Source organism: Nomia melanderi, chromosome 9, assembly GCF_051020985.1.
Source record: "Nomia melanderi isolate GNS246 chromosome 9, iyNomMela1, whole genome shotgun sequence".
Taxonomy (NCBI): domain Eukaryota; kingdom Metazoa; phylum Arthropoda; class Insecta; order Hymenoptera; family Halictidae; genus Nomia; species Nomia melanderi.
Genome location: NC_135007.1, coordinates 17,108,523 through 17,130,823, shown reverse-complemented (window position 1 = coordinate 17,130,823; position 22,301 = coordinate 17,108,523). Strand labels below are relative to the sequence as shown.

Below are 22,301 nucleotides of genomic sequence, written 5' to 3'. Positions count from 1 at the left end.
CTTTTCGAGCCGGCCTAGCGTGCAGGTGTGTTGGTGGCTTCGATCGAGCCGCTTTGTCCCGGCTCTAAGGATCCATCCGTCGAAAGAGCACGCCGCTCCGCGATGCACGGGATGTACGTGTACGGTGCATACGAGCGCGGACGTGGAAAGGCGAAAATAAACGTGGAGGGTGATCCGAGAAAACCTTGCACCGGCCGCGGCCAATTAACGGGGACCGTGAAACTGTTCGGCCGTCCATCGCGAGGCCACTGGTCGGCTCACGTGACCGCAGGGTAAAACGGGACTGGGCCAACAATTCGATTAGCCCTCGCAGGGCGCGCGCTCTCCGTCGTTTCGTAACGGAGAACTTCTTAACCCTTTGCACCCGAGGCGTTTTCGATGGGAACATTCGACGAGATATTAGATCATTTTATTTTACTATCGAGAGCGAAGGGTTTTATGGAAAGTTGAATACTCGGGGAGAGATTGTATAGTTTTATAGATGAATTATCAAATATCATTGAAACTCGAGACGACTGTCGCTCGATAGCAGCGTTGAGGACGAAGGCAGACGTCGAGAAACAAATGAGAATGTCAATAGAAATCGAACGTTCCGCGGAACAAATAGGTTTTAATTGCTAGGAGGATCGACTACAAATAGAATCAGGGTGTATTAGATCAAGCGCATCAACCCGTCGCGTCGCTCTAAATCAGCGCAACAAAGTGTCTGACCAACGCTCGCCGCCTCTACTTGTGACAAGGAATGCGTCCACGCTTGAAACGAATGGGTATTCTGAAGAACGTTGACGAACAAACTCCTTTAAATCTAAATTGATGGAATGGGGTCTCCGATACCTCGTCCAAGTGAACGTCATCTTTTAAAGAACGGTAATACGGTTCTATCCGTTCGCGAGCGAAAGTTTCAGGTTGCGTTTCTTCTTCCATTGAACCAGGTCGAGTGCTCCGATTCGGAAAACGCGCGGAATCTGTCGAATTCGAGAGAAAATAATTGGCACACTGAAAAAACCTTCGATATCGCGAGTGCTCGACGCGAAATGGATTCATCTCTTTCTCCCTCTCGGAATCTATTAGTCGAAGATTAATTCAGTAACTTCAGAAGTTGCGGTGGCTCGAGTTGCTCGAGTTGCGAGGCGACTTCGACGAGCTAGTTTCGAACTTCCGACTGATTTTTCTGCGTCGGGGAACGCAGGACGGCCGTCCTCGTCCGCGGATCTCGCGCGGCGCACGCTTCCAAGTGGGAATAACGATTCACGGTGGACAAGCGGCACGAAACTGCCGCGCGGAAACTTCGTAATTCGATAAAGTGAAGTTCGAGCGCCCCGCTAACGAGATGAACATCAGAACAAACGGTCGCGTCTGCGATACCTGTTACGAATTTCGCGTGCTCGCGCGTCTCCCTCGCGACCTCGTTAAACGAGCGACGTGTTCCCGACGAGAGCGAGTCTGAGAAACAATCACTTGGAAACTGGTTACTCGTTTCCCCGTGAAGTTCAATTTCGCGATTGTTCGCGGCTATTACCGGCGAAACTCGACGCGATCGAGTTTTCGATTGGGCGCGCTAAATTCGATCGGTCTAAGCTGAGTATTATTCGAAAACATTGTTTCTTTTAATCTCAATTCAATTTCAAGTTTAATGTTTGAGAATACATTCAACACTTGAGACTCGAAATTCATCATTCGAAATCCAATTACTAAACGATGCATGCAATATTCAGATTCCCTGTTGCTGAACCTATTCCGCTCCATCGCGCAGAAAGAACGGACACGTAAGCATCGATCGAATTAAAACTAGCGAGAATTAAAACGCTCGAACATTCCCAGACTGAGTCACCCGGCCAAGAAACGCGGCCCGTCTTTCTCCCGCTTCCGACCGGCGCGGCTAGCCTGCTCCTCCGTTCCTTTCATTCTTATTCCGCCGCTACTCGCGCTGATAACACAATACAACCCGATAAGACGCACGAGGTCGTGTGTTCTCTTCTCTGCCCCAGCCACGTTTACGCGGTCGCGTGTGGCCGGTTGTGTAATCGCGTTAGGAAACGATACTGTAATCCGAGGAGGATTAACCATCGAAATCGGCGCTGCTCGTAGATCCGTATCAACGCCGTTTTACTACGACGGTATGATTCTCGCCGCGCTCGCCGGGGCTCGACAATCCGTTGAACGGCAACGATCATTCGGCGGGCGATTCTCGCGTGCACCTGTGGCGCGCTTCGAACGGCCCGATAAGATTCTACAGATATTTACATGTCACTGTTTGCGTAATAAAATACGGTAAATAGAATTTTAACGTTCGCGGGCTGTAAATTTCGTGCAACGGGCGTCTGCAGTCACCGTTATTGGCCTACGGATTTCACCGCATTTATGGGAGATTTGGGACCGTGAAATTGCACGGGACGCGCGCGCTGTGAGAAATATACGATATGGTAGTTAAATGTGTAGAAGAGGTCCGTTGTATGTTTACGTTCGTTTCTGATTATTATTACTGGTTCCGTCGTCGTTTGATCATTAACGTTACTAGTCTCATTATCGTTTAATTAATGGATATATATAGAAGTATTAAGCTGTTTACGGTATTCCTTGGGAAACAGCAATTTCTATGATGATTCTGCTGTTCTAATTACATTCTTAAAAACGTCGACTTGCCGGAACGATTCGCAGTTCGATCATTCGGGATCTAGTCCGCGCTCGTTACGGACCACCCAGTACATCGAATTCAATTTACGTAATAAATTGAGTTCCTATGATAATCGATATCATAAATCCCCCCGGCGCACGGTTGGATACGCGAGCCATACGTAACGCGGCGGGCCGATTCGTATTCCACAGGAATCGCGTGTCTCGGCTTTGCAACGCCGAAACATCGGCCTCGCGTTAATCAATCTCGTCCACGAGGAAGGCAACCGAGCGATACATCGCGTTCGATGATAATGGGATCGTTCCCGATGCGATCTTTCCCCCTAGAGCTCTTTATTGCATTCCCCGGTGGATTAACCTGTTAACCGTGGAATTCAGTTTTAGAACTCTCATCGGCTGGCCAATTAAAATTAAGCAACGGGGAATGTACGCGTCGAGCGCGGAGCGAACCCGCCTATGGTACGCTTTAATGAGGAATTTCGTTGCTTATTAATCGCTTCTTCATTCGGAAAATTAGTATTCTTTCGGGTTTAAACGTAATTACAGTGTCATTTGGATTTAAACTTTCGTCCCAGAGGTACGATAACAGTCGCAGGACATTCGAAAAGGGAGAGAAATTAGGAGGAGTGATCGCAAGTGGTAAAAAGTTCACGGCAATCGTCAGAAATGATAAATCATTGTGAACGACATTCGCTAATGATCATAAATAATCACTAATGCCCGCGCATAATCGCTAATGGCCGCGTACGGCCACTAATGCCCGAGGAAGCTCACCAAATAAAGTCAAGGTTAGCCAAAGAATGTGAAACGCGATTACGAGATCGATAAGAACTGAAAAATTTCACCTTCGACAGCTGTGTACCTGTCTAGCGGTGCACAAACGAAACAGGGGAGACATTTCTTCCATGATTCATCGATGTTACGAACTGTGTGTCTCGCCGTGTTATCTTAACGTTGCGGCTTCTATGCAAATAGAAACCTTGTTAAAAAACGTACGAACCGCAGTATGACATTTCTGACCTGTTTGGAAGAGGACCAATCGGGTGATCACCATTGCTCGGTGACCTTTCGGAGAAGGCAATAAATTTCAGTAAAACCTCGATCCTTCTCAGTTCAAATGAAACGTTACACGATATTACCCTCATCGATTGTTGCACTTTAAAGTAGACGCGGACATAGACGAATATGGACTTCTCCTTTGTTCCCGGTCAATTATTCACGACGAAGTACCTCTGGCGAGCGCAATTGATAAAGAGGATCATAAGTTAAGGGGTAAAACTGCCGATTTGCAACCGATTTTTCAACGTCTCCCGCGTCGAGTCGCTCCAGAAATTCCCGGAGAAGTATTTCGTTATTGAGAAGCATCCCAGCAGGTGAGACGAGGGAGGCTGGCTAATTCATGGAAATCCGTTTGACGAATCAATTACCGAAAATTCCATTCCACGACGGAGTTATCGCGGGATAAATTCACCGTAGAGCGCCGGTCCGCGTGATCTCATCGCGAGAATCCGACGTGATTCGAGCACCGTGACTTTTCATCGAATCACACTGTGTTCGGGGAAGCGTCATCATCGAAAAAAAAAACGAACGAACGCGAAGAAGGAACGGCGAGAAAAACACGAACGAAGGGGGACACTGTTGTTGGAATGATTTCGACGACTCGCTGAACACGGTATCGGCTTTTTTCGGCTCGTCGACGGATCTCTTTCAAGCTCTTTCTGAAAACTTCTGCCGCGTTATCGCGCGGTTCGTTTTCGTTGAAATTTCTCTCGCGTGAAACGACTTCCGCCAATAAACGAGTTAATATTATTCGGAGAAACGCGGACCGTTCGTCCCGAAGTTTTCAGCGGAACTGTAATCTTCGTTCAACCGCCGACAGCACGGTGCGCTCCTCTCTATCGCGGCGTTCTATGTCGTTTCCTCGAAAACTGTTCAGAGAAAGAAACGATTTTCCGGTGGGAAACTCTGGTGAGATATTTCGATTCGTTGGTAAAACAAACGCCTCGGATTCTGCGTGTGAATCAACTCGGGAACGCGTACATTGTGTACTACCGGGTTGTTAAGGGTTAACGCGGTTTTCAGCGAAACGGTGGCCGAAGATCGGCTCGTAAAATGAAAATCATAATAGTCGTAACAAGAGCGGCGAGAATAAACCCGCACGTGTCTCTATCGCAACAGACGGCGAGAGGGGCCTCGGAAAATAAATAAATCCGTGCTCTTCCGCGATGAAATAAGCGACGCGCCATTCAAGCGCCAAGAACGCGGCCGGCGTCGCGTCGGCTCTCTTTCACGGTTCTCCACTGACAAATATCTTAGCCGGTAATTACACGGGCCGCGTCTAAACACCGTGCCAATTTGAAATGTTGCGCATGCCAGCGGCCAAACAGTTTTCCGCGCTTCGTCTTCGACGATCGAGCCAGACGGAGATTATAACCCTTCCTATATCGGAGTACATTCGACATTCCATTTCGTTCCGACGGCGTTCGCACGTTTTCCTCGCAATTACTCGCGATGTCGTAACCGTCTCGTATTTATTAGTATTATCTAATCGGTAATTACGACCGTAGTGCTTGGCAAATGTTTTTAAACAAACTTCTCACCCCTTCTACAATACCGAGTCAGGCTCGCGATGAAAATTTACAATTGAACTCAACAAGTTCGTGAGACATTTATTCCTCGTGAAAATGAAATGTTACTCGTCTATTACCGATCTTTCAGTTCTTTCGGAAGCTTCATCGGTGACCACCGCAGGCGACCAACGTATTAACACTGAGTAGATTTACGGACATTTATTACTGTTTATTCTACTGTTCCTAGAAACAACGATGTTCGTTCGTGTAGAACTAGGAAATTAGACGTTTAAGAGTCTATTATTAGGAAACATATTCTCATAATTCGTTCGCAAAGGATAGCACCATGAAACCTTCGGGAAATGAAAGAAGTCGCTAACTGAATAGCGCAAGGTCAGACATAAAATCGGTACGCATCGGTAAAAGGTAAGAAACTTCTAGGACAACCTAATACCGATCTCCCGCCGTTTCCCGGCGGTTGTCACAATCGTCGCTGATTTTTCGAGCGACGCCGCGGCCGGGGAAACTTCGGCTCGCGACGATTTACCGGCTGATGGGCCGGAAGTCCCCGCCGTTTCGCGATAAACGCGTATGAATGGAACGAAACGATGAAGAGATCCTTCGGTTAATATCTCGGCCCCCGCGGCGGGAGTCTAGCTTAATCTACGGCCCGTTTTTCGTGAGAATCGCGGCACGAAACGATCCGCATTGTTCCCGCGAACGTTGCGATACAATCCTCCGCGCGCGTCTCGTCTCCGTTTCCATGCCAGCGGGTTTTACGGCCGTCCGGGCGGAGCGGAAAAATTAGTGAAAGGGGGATAGGACGGACGGACGGATCTTAGTCCGGGATAAAATCGTTCCCGCTAATCCTCGGAACCGGTCGCCGTCGCGTTTTATCTGTCCACGGTGGACGCGATATCTCGTTTCGCGCATTAAAACGCGACCGGACGACGCGGAAACCGCGGACCGTTTATGCGAATTCACGCTCCCGCGGGCTGATACCCGGGGAATCGGGAATTGAACAGGACTCCGCGTTCTTCGCCGAGAGCTACGCTCGGTTGAACGGAAGAGAAACTCGTTATCGAGAGACGAGCGTTAAGAGCCTCGATGTACGTAGAAGTTATCCTCGGTTTCTATAGAATTCTACGATTCCTATAAATATTTCTATTAACAATTCTAGAGACAGTTTGGCAAATGTATAGGTCGATTTCGATCGATGCAATGACACGAGTGAATCTCCAAATCACCCATTTCTAAACCTTCAATCCCAATATCCAAACGAACGAACGTCAATTCGTTTAGGGCGAATAGAATAAACTATAGGATAAACGCTATCGTTTGCGTCGTCAATCGTTAAGCTGAAGTTTCGTTCCGATCGTCGATTGCCGAAGAATCGCTGGCCACGATTAAGTCCTCGATCGTACCTGTTACGGGCCGTTCAATGCACGGCAAGTAAATAAGTGGATCTGTTTGATCTGGAAGCGATAGACGGTCTAGCGCGAGATAATGAAAGCAACGAGATTACGCTAATAAATAGACGATACCGTGTCCCTCCCGAGGTTCGAGCGCGATTCCACGGGGCATGATCGCGGAACAAGTTTGTACACCTCCGACGGTCGTTTCCCGGGACACGTCGAATTTCAATTGCGATCGCGTGACTAAAATTGATCGCGACAAGCCCTCGCGGTACACGGTCGCGCGCGCAGTGATGCAATCGACGTCTATCTCAATCACGCGCAATGGAGGCGAGTCACGGTGATCGATATTCGTTTTATCGATGGACGGGGCCGGGAGCGGCGCGGATGAAATCTCGGACGATCTCGCGGAGAAAACTGTTAGAGGCCCGTTATTCAGCGGCGATTCTGCGGCCTACAGGCTTCGTTTCTGCCGCGAAAGGCCGGCGCGTCGCGCTAACGGAACGTTTCCCCGGGAACTTTTTCCCGTGACGATTCGCATGGCCGAATTTAATTCTTCGATACCGAGTCCGACGAACGGAATTCCGAACATTCGCCCCGTAGTTTTCTTGTCGCTGATTTCTTCCGTTGAGAACCTCGAAGCATCTGAACTATCGTTTCTTCCACTAGATCTTACGATTGCCCAACCTTCTGAGAATGAACGATCGCTTAACGATCCGAGAAGAATGAATTCGAGATATTACAGGGCGAGGGCCAGCCGTAAAAACCTGTTTCCCCTTGTTAGCACCTCGATGACCAATCCCGTGAGTCTTTCACGAATAAACCTTGATCTATCTGCCGAGAGAAGAACGAATTGGTACGATAAGCCGCGAGTTTTTCGAATCTCGATGAAACCTCGCGATTAGGTGTCGAGGCCCGGAAGAAGCGTTCCGATCTGACCTTAATTCGAGACGGCAGAAGCGGGGAAAGAGTGTCGGCGAGTCTGATATCGGGGATCCGCATCATCGCCGATGACGATGATACTCTATTTTCAGATCGAGATGATCCGTGTCGATTCCCAGCCGAGGGATCACGGTTGCCCGATCTCCCTTCGTTATTTAATCGCGACGGGATCGCGTGGGCCGGCCCGTTGTACACCAGGCCCGTCGAATTAAGCACCCGGAAGCGATTCCGTTCCGAAGGCTGCGAAAAAGAATCGGGAGGATTGAAATGTCACGAACCCTCGAACACTCTCGGCGTTCTCGGCCGAACCGCGGCCGCCGCCGCCGCTCCTCTTCTCTTTCCTCGGGCTCTCCTCTCTGTCCCTCCGTTCTCGCGGAGCCAACAAAGTGGCTCTGAAACTGGCACGGTTTAACAAACACATCTTCGAAATAACCGGGACTCTTTTCACACGGGAACTGTACCGTGTACTCTCGAAATACACGGTGTTTCGTGAAACGTGGACGCCGGCCGATTGAAACCGCTTCGATGACGCGGGGAGCGGCGGCGGGAGCGGTAATTGCATTGGCCACGGGACTATTTCAATCCGCCCTTTGCACGAGAGTTTTCTACTAGAAATACCCAAGACTTTCCGATGAAATATAATTAAGATTTCTTCAAATTTCACGAGAAATCGTATGTAAATCATAGAGGCTTTTATTCTAATATTTCACATATCTGCTGTAGCAAATCGATTAAGGCGCCTATGAGGTGTAAAGGGTTAACAGAAGATAGATACATAAATAGATGGATAAGTAACTAGGTAGAAAAAGCAGAATGCTGAAATTCAAAATTGAAGCTACAAATTCATTAGCTGCAACGCCCAACGCGATCATGAATGGACGTAACCGAGCATCGTTAATCTCTCCGCACCCCTTTACTCCATTACCATCATTTATTCAACAAACAGGATAATATCTCCTGCGCAGGGGAGCATGTGTTACAAAGATAATGATGCAACGAACTTCCGAGACGTTCCGCAGAAGTTTCAAACTCTAGGGGAGTAAGAAGCCTCCCCGATGTTTCATCCAAGATTCACGGCTGGCACTTTCCAACCCTTTATTACGCAGATCGGATCAGGGCGAGACGTTTAATGGATCCTTGATCTACGCCCGCGATACAGATATATTACGCTCTTACGCCTTTCGACTCGAATTAGGGAAAACTTTCGCCCGTCGCGATTAATAGGTTCGCTTCGACGAGCGAGACGCGGGGGCACGCGTTCATCACTGTCGTCGCGTGCGAACGAAATTTATCGTTCACCCGTGCCGTCACGCGGCAATCCGAACGTGCCGTCGCTTCCGCGAGAAAGAATGTTCAATCAACCGGCCGTTCGCGTTGCCTCGTCGGCGTAATATAAAGAAAAATTATCAACAAATTACTCGAATGCTCCGAGCATCGAGTTTTCTAATTTCGCTGCATCGAAGCGGCGATCTCGTCGCCTCGTTTCTTTGCGTCAAACCTAACGCGACGCTTGTAAAACGTAAACTCCACAGTTCAAGGAAATGAATTCTTTAAACGGGAATTAAACGCGTGTTTAACGCTTCGATTGCCACGTCATCCGAGATCGGCTGACGCCTCGTTTTACATAGACTGAAACATTCGTTTCCTTGATGACGCATCGAACGAGCCGAATTTCGTTGGATACACGAGATACAAGGAAGATAGTACCGCTATTACTACGTAGAATCGTAACACGCCGGTTTCCCCTCAATTAAGAAAACTGTGTCGACTACATACGAGTTTCAACCAGGTTACACGGCAAAGTGTTAATACCAGGCGCTACCAGAATATCTACTAATTTCGCGCAACACGAATTCAACCTGAATTCCCCCGAGATTACGAGCCGATCGAAATGCATTCCGACTTTATCGCGAGCTCCTTTGGAATCGGCCCGCGCGATAACGCGAGCGAACGAGCGAGCGAGCTTGATGAAGCCTCGGCGCATTAACGTTACAGCGCCGGCAAATTGTTCAATGTGATACACATGAAAATTGAAAAGCAACCCGTCCATTAAGCGGCAATTAAGCACAGCTATCCGACATGAAATTTCATTTCACGGTGGCCGCGTTAACGCGGATCGATCAGTCCGCTCGAACGAGGCTGCGCGTCGAATTTACGTTGCTTGAAAAAGGAAATAAAACGGGAAAGAGAAAGAGTGGCGGAGTGAAAGACGGAAAGGGAAACCGCGGCGATGCTATCTTGATCCGCGGTTCTTCGAGTACAATCGCATTTTCGATCCAATTTACGCGGCTGAAGCGGCTGGGACCCGAGAGGCGATCATTATTCTGCCATCTCGCAGCGATTTTCTGTTCGCGACTAATTTATGCGCGCTTGAACGCCGTCCGGCAGCCGGGCGGCTATCGCTATTACGTACCCCGAGCACAATTTCATTTTCATTCAAACTTTTCCGCCGGAACGGCCGTCGTTATCTTTTTTAATTCGCTTTGAGCGCGACGTCGGCCGGGGAATCTCTTTCCCGTCCGCGTTCCTCGATTTTCTTTCCATCCGAGAATCCATTGTACCTTTCAGATCGACCGCCGCTTCACCTACATACACGGGTGACACGATTTCTTTTCGTAGAGGCAGAAAATAATCGCGAACCTGCGATACAGCAGAAAATACAATTTGTCCGGAGCTGACTACTTAACGCGTCGGCGCTGTAATTGACGTTCTTCGTTTCAAATTATTCGAATTATCAGGGGAAGAATGAATTTTCAAGTATGCGGCACTTCTTTCTATCTAACGAGACGATTTTAGAAGTACGTCTTTGATGTTGTACACAGGCGAAACGTGTGAAGAAGACTTTAAGAACAACTTCTTCGGAGATTCGCTTGCGCGTCCCTTCTTTCATCGAAGAAGAAAGGGGTTTCGATTGCACGGGATTCTTATGGGTGCTGGTTTGCCACTCGACGCGTCGGGGTGAGATAAGACACGATGTTACTTAAAAGATGATAAAATCTTGGCTTACACCGCCGCGACACGGCGGCGGAGATTATTCGGAGCTCGGATTAAAACTGGAAGTAGCAGTCGAACTGCTTAGCCCTTAGCCCTCGAGAAGAGAGTCTTAATTGTCATCCGATCCCATGCAGCGAATTGTAAAGTTCCATGCGCAATATCGGACTGCTTGTAAACTATGAAAATTATAATCTGTTCAACTGTTTCGCACTGGGAGCAATTTTTAATAAGAGCTTTCAATGAATCATTTTTACTATGAGCTACTTTGTCACTTTAAAAACGTAAGCACTTTAAAGTTGTTTCATCGAGAACTGAATTATCAATTCATCTTACAATCTCGCCGCAGCGGTGACAAAGGTTAAACTAAAATATTCAAAGTTTCTCAAAGAGCCCATGCTTTTCCAATAATGGCAAAAGTCGTTCTGGTAGTTGCAGCGTTAAAGAGTCGCCGATACGAGGGAAAATAATCGTAACCATTGAGGCTTTTGATATTAAGGTCGAGGATAAGATACCGGCCGATTCCGATTATTACTTCTGATCGCGGTGAATCACTGAAAATTATAGATCACTTCTTGGATCGGCCTGAGAGGATCGCAGTGTTCTTTATCTGTTTATCTGTGCGCCGGACAAAAAGCGAATTCACGGCGGCGGTTCACGCGGATACTTTTAATAAGCGTATTACGGTACACCGTGATCACGGGTGTCATTAGAGCTGGCCGAGTACCGGTACGATAAACTAACTGGAACCAGGAAACGGCCGGTGTCGTGACAAGTCGTCGTACGTCCGCGGCTACGTCGGAACCGAATCCTTCGCGAAGGAATCGCGGACAGGAACTCGTTTTTCCGGACATCCTTTACGCGGTTTTTCTGTGGCGAATGGACAAAGGGAAACGTTTGAAAATAGCGACAATTTGCAACGAACTCCTGAGACAAACTGTAATAGCGAAGCAATGATTTTTCTGAGAATTTGATTGAATCTACCTTGAATTATTATTCAATGCTGTTACCGAGTTGTTAGATACTATTATTGGATTATTAACCCTTTGCACTCGAGAGGTGACTCTCAGTCGCCACTTGATTCTATACAACAAAACTAAAGTTGAATATTTCATATTCCAATATTTGATGAATATTTTGTTGCTTAATTTATCTGTGAATTATCGTTAAGTTAGTTTCAAACAATATCACCTATATCTTGTTAAAAAGTGTTGAATATTTTCATCGAAAAACTTTCGAATGCAAGGGGTTAAATACTGCTAAATAATATTGATACTGTAACTTCTATGTATCCGTTATTTATTTTATTTCTATCGCACAATGAGGCTACTTTCCACCGTACCAAAAGTGATCACCGCGGGCGACACAGAAGTGATTACCTTTTCAACATCGAATCAACAACTTCGACATTGGCGAATCGGACGATCTCTATAGACCCTGGATCCAATGAGGCGTTCATTGTGACGAAAGATCGTCCTCGAAAAGGCGACGGTAATAACGTTTGATAAAGACCGCGCCTAGTTTCCCGCGAACAAGGAAACTGCTAGAATTGTCTGTTCGGGCGGTGTTCCTTTATTGTTCTTAGATCAATAGAGGCGACAACTTCCGAGTTTCGAGGAGCATCGATCGGTCGGAGGAATGGAAAGAGATCCTGTGAGATATCTGCGGAGGAAAAGTTCTTCTCGGTTGATATTTTGTTTACGAATATACCTTGCCGAGCACTGTGCATTGCTACCTATAAATATTGTAACGCTGAGAAACATTGAAACGGAACTAGCAACTTATTTGCTAAAAATACGACCGACGCGTTGCTTCCACTGAAATCCTTTTGAAACGATATGCACAGTATATAAGCTTCTCGCAATACAGAAGCTAAATAATAATCTAACTGTTAAATATTAAAAAAGAAGAACTTACGTATCGATTTTTCATCGTTTGAATAATTGAATCGTTTACAGCTTTCTATTCTGTAGAAAGACTGGATGTCATCAATAGCCGACGTTTGTCCTTAACACGTTCCGTGCCACGGAAATTTCAGTTATATCCTGCTTATGAACTGTATTGATTTTTTCAATAAAATATTAACTCATATATTGTGATACGATTCTTTCATCTCGCTGTTTTGTAACACATACCACCATCAGTGTCCCTTAAAAATATTTTCTTACAGAAATTCGTAGCATGTACGGTACACGTGACACTGAACGTCTTTAACCCTTTGCACTCGGGAGGTCACCACTTAATTTCCTACAGTGAGGCTATAAAGTTTGATATTTAATATTATACGTGTGACGTAAAATAGCTTTGTCCGTCAATTCACGTGAATTTCTCGTCGAGTTGGTCTTACAAAATATCGTCTTCACCTCGTCAGAAAATGTTGAAATATTTCTAGTGAAAAACTTCGGAGTGCAAAGGGTTAATTCCGGTGTTTAATCTCATTAAAAGTGCGCGGACTGTGGAATTATTTCTCTCCTTCCTTTTCGTGAATTATTCTTTAAGAAAATTTTCCTCCGATCCTCTATGAGACGTACGATGACACCTGTACACAAGAAAAACGTCGTAGGGGTTGTTTGATGGCCGTTAATGGCCGATACAAGGGGCGAAGATGTTATCGATGAAATGGTCCTGTTATCAGTGTCAGAATGATGGTCACTCGGAAACAATTGAGCGACACCGGTCGATATTCGCCAACGAAAATTTTGTCGGCAATCGATTTCCCCCTTATCGCTTGTGCACGTGTACGTGTGTGCTCGTAACACCCCGATAAACGTTTCCCTCCTTTATCCTGAGACCCTGAGGATTATCGAACATTTCTATGGCCGTCATAAATGGGCGAAACGATACTCTGTATACACGAGCTTGCACAATGGGACATTCAAATATTGAACCGAGTCATACGGGAAGCTTCGCTATCGTTAACCTCCTATAAATTTCAATACTGCGTCGATCTCTCCCCCCGATCGCCGTGGTCTTCCAGCGAACGCCGGAATTTTCAGAAAATGGCGGATCACGCCCCAAGAATGCAGCAATTAGGAAGTTAATTCTGAAATTCTCGGTGAACAGGGACGATTGAGATTCCTGGTCGCAGAACGATTCAACGTCTTTTTGTTCGGTAAAAGAAAAACTAAGCGTCGGCTATTTAGAATTCCTCTTAATCCCTCGCATGAATATTAAGTATGTAATTACAATTCGTTCATTACTCATTCCGCCATAAATAGAATTACGATCTGTAATCTCCGAGGGTCCGCGGAATTTTTCGTTCGGGTATCCATAAATTTCTCATTCGCGGTCCCCCTCGATTCTTGTGGAGCATTGAAATTGCCAGGTGGAACGGGAACTCATTCTTTCGAGGTCTCTAATGAAGCTTGCCAATTAATTTTTCATCCTTCGAATTCTTAAACGGGAATCCGCCGGGTTTCGAGTTGAGTTTCTTGCGCCGTGAAAGAAATCCTGCAATCCGATTTAGCCTTTCGCAGACCGAATTCTTTTCGTGGTTACTAGAATATTTATGTAATATGAAATTAACAATATCAACCACTGAATAGACAGTCAAAATATATTCGATAAGTCTGACAACTTTATCGTATACCTTGTAACATTGAAGTTGCGGCGCAGAATGTTCACGCTTGTGTGTACGAGACCTTACGTTAATTAGTCGCTTGATTTATTCGCCAGTTTTCGTTAAAAAAATTCAATAATTAACAAGACGATGTATTAACCCTTTGCACTCGAGAGGTGACTCAGAACTATGAAGTATATTCAGTATTCTAAATGAAACTTTGTATTACTATTAGAAATATTTAAGTAAATATCGTTAAATTAGTTTCAAAGAATATTTCCAATGAAAAACTTTCGAGCAAAGGGTTAATACCTGGCGTCAAAGTCTTACCGGCCTTAAGAGGTTAACCGCCAAAACATAGAAAAGTACCAACGATCCGTTTCCAAAAAGTCTAGGGCCGGAAAAATGCTGGGGACCGCTTTAGCCGGCTGGAACGCCTGCTCTCGACTTCATTGCAAACAAAAGAATTCATTTCCAGCACGCACAATACACCACCGCTCGCTATACACTTCGGCATTGTCCGAGAGAGAAAAAAATCGTTTTTCTTCTACGGCCATTTCGGTTGGCAGCGCCGGCTATTGGCGATTCCCGCCGTTAAACATTCCCGCGATCGTTTGTCAATTGTTTACGCCAACGCGTGCACAACGGCAAGTGGAAAATTAGTTTCCAAAGTTCACTCGATTTACTTTTCATTAAGTCCGTCGAGAGAGCCAAGCGACGAGAACGAACGCGAAATTTCCTGCGGAGGAATATCGGCGAAATGAAAACCGATCGCCGTGAGAATTTCCGCCGGTCGGGATAGGGAATTTTTCGCGGACAGCTAGCAGGCACTGGCGCCGGGCGGGACGCGTCCTCGCGGTTCGGTCAACGGAGGAGGGAAAATTCCTTTTTATTTCGCACGATGGTAGATAAAAGCTAGGTACGAAACAGTGCACGCAACGCGTGTGTTCCGTGCGTTCCGGGCCCAATTACTCGGCTGGAACATGTGTCGCACGGCCGTGCTGGAGAAAGAATGCGAGCGGAGCGTTTACTGATAACGAGCGGCGCAGCATCAGGAAGCGGTAATTACGTGCGGGAATTATTTATAGCTCGTATTTTCGTCGCACCTTTCACGACGACACGCCCGAACGGAACGGGACGCGCGCATTCTTTTCTGTTAACCTGTTAACTCGGATAAAACGCCTAATTCATTATTTCCGTTCCGTTGCCTTTTCTAGTAACTTTTCGTCTTCTTATCCTATTACGCAAACTCGAGATCTGTGTCGGGCAGATCGGTTTTATATACCGTCCGTGTACCGTGCGCAGGTCTACGTGTTCGTCTATGAACGAGAAGTCGCTCGTTTAATAGGTTAAGTAATATGAAACGCAACGGTTCATCCTAGGGAATGACAAGGACAATTCTACTACCCTAGTTACTTTCTTCAACGAGATGCTCAACTGTACAATGTACTTAAGAATGTTTTGTTTTTTATTAAGGATCACGAAGGATTAACATCACACTTGGAAGCTTTTCACTAAAAATATTCGACACTTTCCAATAAGATGCAAATGAACTATAGTAATTCGATTTGGTTGGGGTCACCGGTGACCCCATAGCATTCAACGTGTTAATATTACATACAACACTATGTAATTATATACATCTAATCAAATGGTGGCTCTTTAAGATGAATTTATCAAGAAATCATGCAAGAATTAGGGAACAAAGTGCAGTGTACAAAGATTAATGGTAAATACCAAGGTTTATAATTTCCATCAAGTCATCTGATGACTGAGAGTCACCTCTAGAGTGCAAAGGGTTAATATAGTCTCTCATTTTTTTGTAGAGGTAACCTCTGCTGTATCGAGGCTTCACGGCACACGGAAAATGAGACGTCGAACGGTCGCGTTCGGTAAAAAGACGTTCAGTGAGGCGCATCTTACATTAGTTACGAGTGTTGCTGGGTATTTTGCGGTAAGAGGCATTCCATAGAGGAGGAAGAGGAGGGGGGATAGACGAGGCGAGTGAGTCTCATGGCAGGACGGGGCATCCGTGGCTATGGTTGCATTCCTTCTTCCTAGCCCGTGCTGCATGCGAAGTAACAAAGTTCCGTGTGTATACGCGCACGCGGGTGGCGAGGGACGAGCACAAGGTAAACATAAAAACGGCCAAGTGGAACGGTAAGTAAATCCAACGAGCGCGGCGAGAAAGGAAAAGGCTTCCCTCGCGGGGACAACGTCGATGCGGTGGTAAGAACGCGTTTCAATGTGTCTTCCGATGCGACAGGGTGGAGGGCCTTCAGCATCGTCGTTAGAAACTGTCACAACAATCTATAAACCACGAATAATCGAGGGAAAAACCGACTCAAATGAATTCTCTATTACAGATTTGTCAAGGAACTCTGGAATCCCGTTACTCGACACTGGAACCGAGCTTTAAACCGTCTCTTGAGAATTTCTTTATAAATAATAAACGCCTGAGTTTATTAAGGTCTCAGTTGGTTTATATTTCAGTGTAGGTATTACTAAATCATCTTTAATAATTTAACGCTTTGCACTCGGAAACTGTTCACTTGAAATATTCAATACTCTCCAATCAGATAGACAAGATTTTCTCAGATTAATCTATCAAGAAATCATGCATAAATCAGGGAGCTATATATGTCAGGTATTGAGTATACATTAATGATGAATACATTAATGAAAGTTCATAATTTCGTTGTATCGAGTCATCTGGAGGCCTCGAGCGCAAAGGGTTAAAGTGTCTGTGCTTTTGTAACGATTGTAACAGAAATTAGGGATTGGTCATTTCGACCCACCTGGTAGGTCTAGTGCTAAATACGGTAATCGACGAGCACGTGAACGTTCAAGAGGATTCACGCTGAAGAACCTCGTCACCAGGATAACAGGTAAATACCGTTTACCTATTAGATCATCGTGGTTGATATGCTGCTCGCTGCAGCCGACGGCACGTTAAAAAAGAAGGTAAAGCGTTAACGGTAACGTGGCCACAAGAAGGCGCACGTCTTTTTATTAATACTTGACGCTGGCCTGACTGTCCTCGGTATATCAGAGCCGAATGACCAGGCTAAGGTTCTCCCGTTAATGGTCTGCCTCGTTTAACTCGGGCCTGTTCTTTATCCCGACGCCTTTTGTACGTGCGTTATTACGCTCGAGCTTTCTCATTGACATCGTCTACGAAACGCGTGCACGTGCTCCTCGCGATCGAGGCCGTGGACAACCGTTGACTAGGGGATCCCCTTGACAGTGCGTAACGCCGATTTATATTCTAACCCTTTGCACTTGGAAATTTCTCACTAGGAACGCTCAATATCTTTTCATGCGAAGACGATATTCAAACTAACTCGAAGGGAATCAAGTCCATTGAGGAACAAAGCTATCAAGTCTAATTAAGACTAGACTAATTTAACCCTTTGCACTCGAGAGGTGACTCTCAGTCACCACTTGATTTGATACAGCAAAATTATAGTCTTATATATAATATTAAGCTTTGTATAATGCATCAATATATGGACTATTGAAATAAAATAACTTTCCTTCTTAATTCATACATGTTTTCTCATTAATTAGTTTCAAAGATCGTCTGTATCCTATCAGAGAGTGTTGCATATTTCTAGTGAAAAACTTTTGCATTTTCCAAATTATTGACAGTAAAATGTTACACGAGCTTAGTAGAAGTGAATAGTACGCCAAGGGGTTGAATGTCAGATTTTAGTTTTACGTCAAATGAAATGATCGAGTGTGGTCTTCCAAGTGCAAAGGGCTAATTATTTACAAAGCGACGTTGGTTGATCGGCGATGAATATTCCACGGAATATCGTCAACCGAATCAACGACCAGTGACATCGAATTCCGAAGGCGGATTAGCTGCGAAGTCCGTGCGCCGGAGCCGTCGGGTCTGTGCCCGAAAAAGGAACACCGATAACCGGAAGTCGAGGACGAGAGGTACGAAACGTTCCTTGTCTAACAAAACATCCAGGTGATGGGAACGTTACGTCTGGTTCTGTTGCGGTCGGTGACCACGAAAACCGCGGGCGAGCGCGGTCAAACGGAATAATAAAAACCGTGCACTCACCATTTCTGGACACGTCCAGCTCCACCAGGTTCTCGAAGTTCTGGATATCCGGCGGCAAACGGTGGATCTCATTGTCGCTCAAGCCAAGCTTTCGCAGCCTTTGTAGACGGAAAAAGTTCTGTGAACAGAAATAATAAAAATTCTAAACATACCATTCGACTATCTCGACCCAACCCCTCACCTTCGCTCGTTAATCTACCCTAATTCAATGGGGGTACCAGCTTCAGATATTTTTTTTATATTGAATTCCATGAAATGTCAGTATGAAAAATTCATTTGTAAGAAAAAAAAGGAAACTCGAGGGAATTGAATTTCTTGTAGGAAGGGAATTATGATGTTCACTTATATATACATATGTCTGGCGTAAAACGCTTTAAGAGGGCCGTTTTATTAGGTTTTGTAGGTTAGGAGACGCTACGAGTGTACAAACTTGCGTACTATAGTCATCAAAACAGAACACTAGGTATTAATGGGTGCGATGACAGTTTCATACGGACATTTCTTGGTGGCCGTAAACAACGTGGTACAATTTGTAAGGCGGGCGTGAAATAGTTTACAGGAAACAGTTTGGTCGTTAATGGATTAGTTTGGCAGTTGTTTGTGTGAAGTCTAAAACGAGAACGACGCGTCTCCGGGAAACACGTTCCAGAATGTGTCGAGAAAAATTGATGAGCAAGGGATTCGACGGACCTTAGACACAGGCTCGCTTGTGCAGTCGTCGAAAAGGTTCGCGTTTCGAGGGTTAATAAGAGGAGACACGATTCACGGTGTTAGCAACCCTATCGAATATGCCGTGCGCGTACTTGGTCGTCGCATTATAGCCGATGGAATGATACGTCATGAACACAATAGAAAGAGGAAGAGCGAGAAAGAACGGGGGAGTGAAAGAAAGAGAGGGAAGAATGGCGAGGGGAAGGAGGAAGCGAAAGAAAGAAGAAGAGATACGGTTGTAAGGCGGAAAGTTGGCATGTAGCGGTATTTGCCTACCTTAGGTAGATCACGGATGTGATTCGCGTCCAACAGAAGCTCCTCTAAGCTTCTCGAGTATCGTAAAATATCATCGGGGACGCTCGACAATGCACAGTGACGCTTGTCAATGTATTCCACCTGCCTGTTACACCCTTTAAAAATCGGAATGCAGCGGAACATGGTATCCCTTTTCACTATCAATCACGTTGGAACAGCACCGAACATAATTGTCCCGTATACGGCACGGAGGGCACAACGCTCTGCTATTTGCACATATTCCTAGAGATGAGAATTTTTGGTTAAGAGAACACACGGAGGGAACACGAGCGGCACGAATCACACACTTTCACGCCCTACTCGGCTGCTTTAAACGCGCTCACGGCTTGTGCCTCCAAGTCTGACGTCATCACGTCCACGAACCACTGATCACGTTGCTCTAAAGCGACATACAACAGTGGACGAATACGACGCTTTCAGGAGATAGGTAGCCACCCCACCACTTCCGTACCCTACGCCGTGAACGTGCCGATTATACAGAAGGGGAACCACCAATGAGATACAGAAACTCATAAAATTGATTACATATTAGAGGTTTCTTGCGTATGAATAAAATATGGGAATAGATAATCTTCATTCATAACCGTGATAACGAACGCCGAGTTAATTTTAGATGGTATGCAACGGTTGTTTTATTGCCGACGATACTCGATTCGAATGCACGCACGGAGACCGGGAACGTTTCTTTTCAGAGAAATTCACGCAACTGCCTGTGGCGATTGCGAAGGTTTAAATAAACTTACTGAAATCGATTTACGACAAGTGGCACTACACGTGGTGCCAGCAACAACACGAATCATTGAAAACTGTCCATAGTATCTTTTTTTTGGGTGAACGAGACTGTGACGCTATCTAGCGGAAGAGTGTCCAAGCTACTCGCTAATCAGTACCATATTTTAACACTGAATGGCGCATCCATATATTTATGAGTTTGTCAGTTTAAAAAATTGAATATTAATTGGTTAATACAATGAAAATTAATATTAAATAATATCGGTACGATAGAAGCAAAGATATGTATGAATAAAAATATTGTCAATTATGTGCAATGCTGATTCATACTCGTTGCGTTTTCCACGTTTTCGCAATGAACTATAACGTCATCTACTAATAACTTTCAGAACCATAGGATTTGTAGAATTTGGACATTTTTTTGCAGATGGTGCAATATGTCTTTCTAGTTAATTTTTATTATACGAAATTTGTTGTAAAGATATTGTAAATCTCATTCGTAATGTTAATTTTTTATACACAAATAAATAATGTCCTTATTAATCTGTATTAGTGGAATTTACTCTATGTATAACCAATAAAGTGTATGGGAAAGCATAAGAGTAGTTTTATTTATGTTTTAATATTCCTGTAAAACCTAAGCGTTGTAAAATAAATTTTAAGTTATTTACACAGAAGGTTCAACATTTTATTTATTTATTTATTTATTTCTGTATTAATAAGCTAATTCTTTTTATATCGAATATATGTTTTTGAGGACAACGCTACTTAGCCTATTCCTGTTGTGTTCCAATACGTATTTATCTTTAAACAATACATGCTAGATAGGACACCACACATGTCCATGTAATTACGTTAACAATTTGCTTACTTGCAGTTTTGGTGAGTAGTTGTAATGTTAAGGAAATGTTATTTCTTACATTTAACAATTATCATAAATTTAATGTTGTGGATAAACTGAATACAAATCAATTATATCCTTTAGAATGTTCTATTAAATTTTATTTTTTTATCATTGTAGGTGAATAGTAACCTTTAAAATGGATATTGCATTGATATCCGAATACTTAGACACCTATCAAGGCAGAGATAAATTTTTAAGGACATTTTCCTACATGGCAAAATTTGCTACATTAGGGGCATCTTCAAAGGAAACAGAAAAGAAATGTAAAGTCCTTAGCAGCCAACTAAGTGGTTGCAGAGTGATATTAAGATTACTCGACGATATACCAACACTTAATTATGCTCTGAGCTACGGCTGGGGAAAAATGGTATAGAAAGTATACACTAAGTATAAAGTCAAACAAGAAAATCAATTGTTTCTGTTGCACGATTCATTTTCCCATTATTAATAATATGTACAGACTGAAACTGTTTTTCTAGAGGCATATAAATTTCATATGTAATAGGAGCCAGATTGGATATTGAGATATGCAGAGCTATTACAAATTGCAGTGGACATCATATTTTGTCCTGTGGAACACATTTCTTGGGCAGCTGACCATGAACTAATTAACATTAATATTGAAAAATGGGATAGCGCATCAACATGGTTTTGGATAATTTCTTTGCATTTATCACTGATAAAGTATGTTCAAAATGTAGATACCATAGACTGTAAAAAATATTAACTAACTTTTTTTTAGATCTACAAGAAAATTAATAAATCTGACTAACTATAAAATACATCTTTCTGAAATCAATCGTGATGCAAGGTAAATGTAAAGCGGATACAATGAAAAATACTCTTATTATTAATAAGACTTTGTAATTTAATTAATAACTTCACAGATTCGCCCTAAAATCTGCTAACAAACAAACATGGAATGAACTGTTGACCAGTTTTCGATTGATACTAGACATCAGTTATGCTGTAAATTATTTACCACCCGGTGTGCTTTGGGGAGGTCAATTAAAAGTTTGGCAAGTTGGAGCACTTGGAACTTTGTCCTCCTTCATTGGCTTGTATCAAGCGCTAAACAAACAAGCGGAACGGAAGAAGTAATACGAGAATACTGAAAAAAGACTGCCATAAACTAAAAGCAGTTTCTGTTAGTATTGTACATATACCTTTCGTTTCTATGACAATCTTTCTGCACTGAAAGTGTTGTACAGCAATTATGAAATGAAAAATAAATTGTAAAATACGGATACAGATTTGTTCTTCATAGTACAGCTTTTACATGCGCTGTAAAGAATAATTTTATATGTTACAAAGCAATACAACCTTGTTAACATAATAAAGAACAATTTATTATTTTTCATGTACTAGTCTTGTGTTACAAAGTATGCTTCAACAAGGATATATGTAATAGGAGGGAAGCTAAAGCAATATAAATTATTGATACCGAAGATCA

The 22,301-nt window shown here is 44.2% G+C and overlaps 2 protein-coding genes and 1 long non-coding RNA gene across 5 annotated transcripts in view; 2 read left to right on the top strand and 1 right to left on the bottom strand.

The window, feature by feature from the left end:
• scrib (scribble planar cell polarity protein) overlaps window positions 1-20,049 on the bottom strand; it is a 49,312-nt gene extending 29,263 nt beyond the window's left edge. The window contains exons 1-3 of one of the 3 annotated variants that reach the window (XM_076371072.1): window positions 19,956-20,049; window positions 19,174-19,434; window positions 18,187-18,304 (exon numbers count right to left, since the gene is read on the bottom strand). In XM_076371072.1, the coding sequence (XP_076227187.1) occupies window positions 18,187-18,304; window positions 19,174-19,335 (280 nt within the window). In that variant the 5' untranslated portion in view covers window positions 19,336-19,434; window positions 19,956-20,049. Of the gene's footprint in view, window positions 1-18,186; window positions 18,305-19,173; window positions 19,925-19,955 lie in introns of those variants that run through there. The other 2 variants (XM_076371071.1, XM_076371073.1) reach the window with 2 other exon arrangements.
• On the top strand, window positions 14,980-18,289 carry LOC116432432 (uncharacterized). The gene is made up of 3 exons (XR_004236127.2): window positions 14,980-15,172; window positions 15,588-15,840; window positions 15,938-18,289. It is a non-coding gene; the product is annotated as an uncharacterized LOC116432432 (long non-coding RNA).
• Window positions 20,050-20,456: 407 nt separating the features above from the next.
• On the top strand, window positions 20,457-22,212 carry Pex11c (peroxisomal biogenesis factor 11c). The gene is made up of 5 exons (XM_031989233.2): window positions 20,457-20,826; window positions 20,966-21,215; window positions 21,354-21,532; window positions 21,591-21,659; window positions 21,736-22,212. Exons 2-5 carry the CDS (start codon window positions 20,985-20,987, stop codon window positions 21,947-21,949), a joined length of 693 nt encoding a protein of 230 aa, XP_031845093.1. The 5' UTR covers window positions 20,457-20,826; window positions 20,966-20,984; the 3' UTR covers window positions 21,950-22,212.
• Window positions 22,213-22,301: the final 89 nt, after the last annotated feature.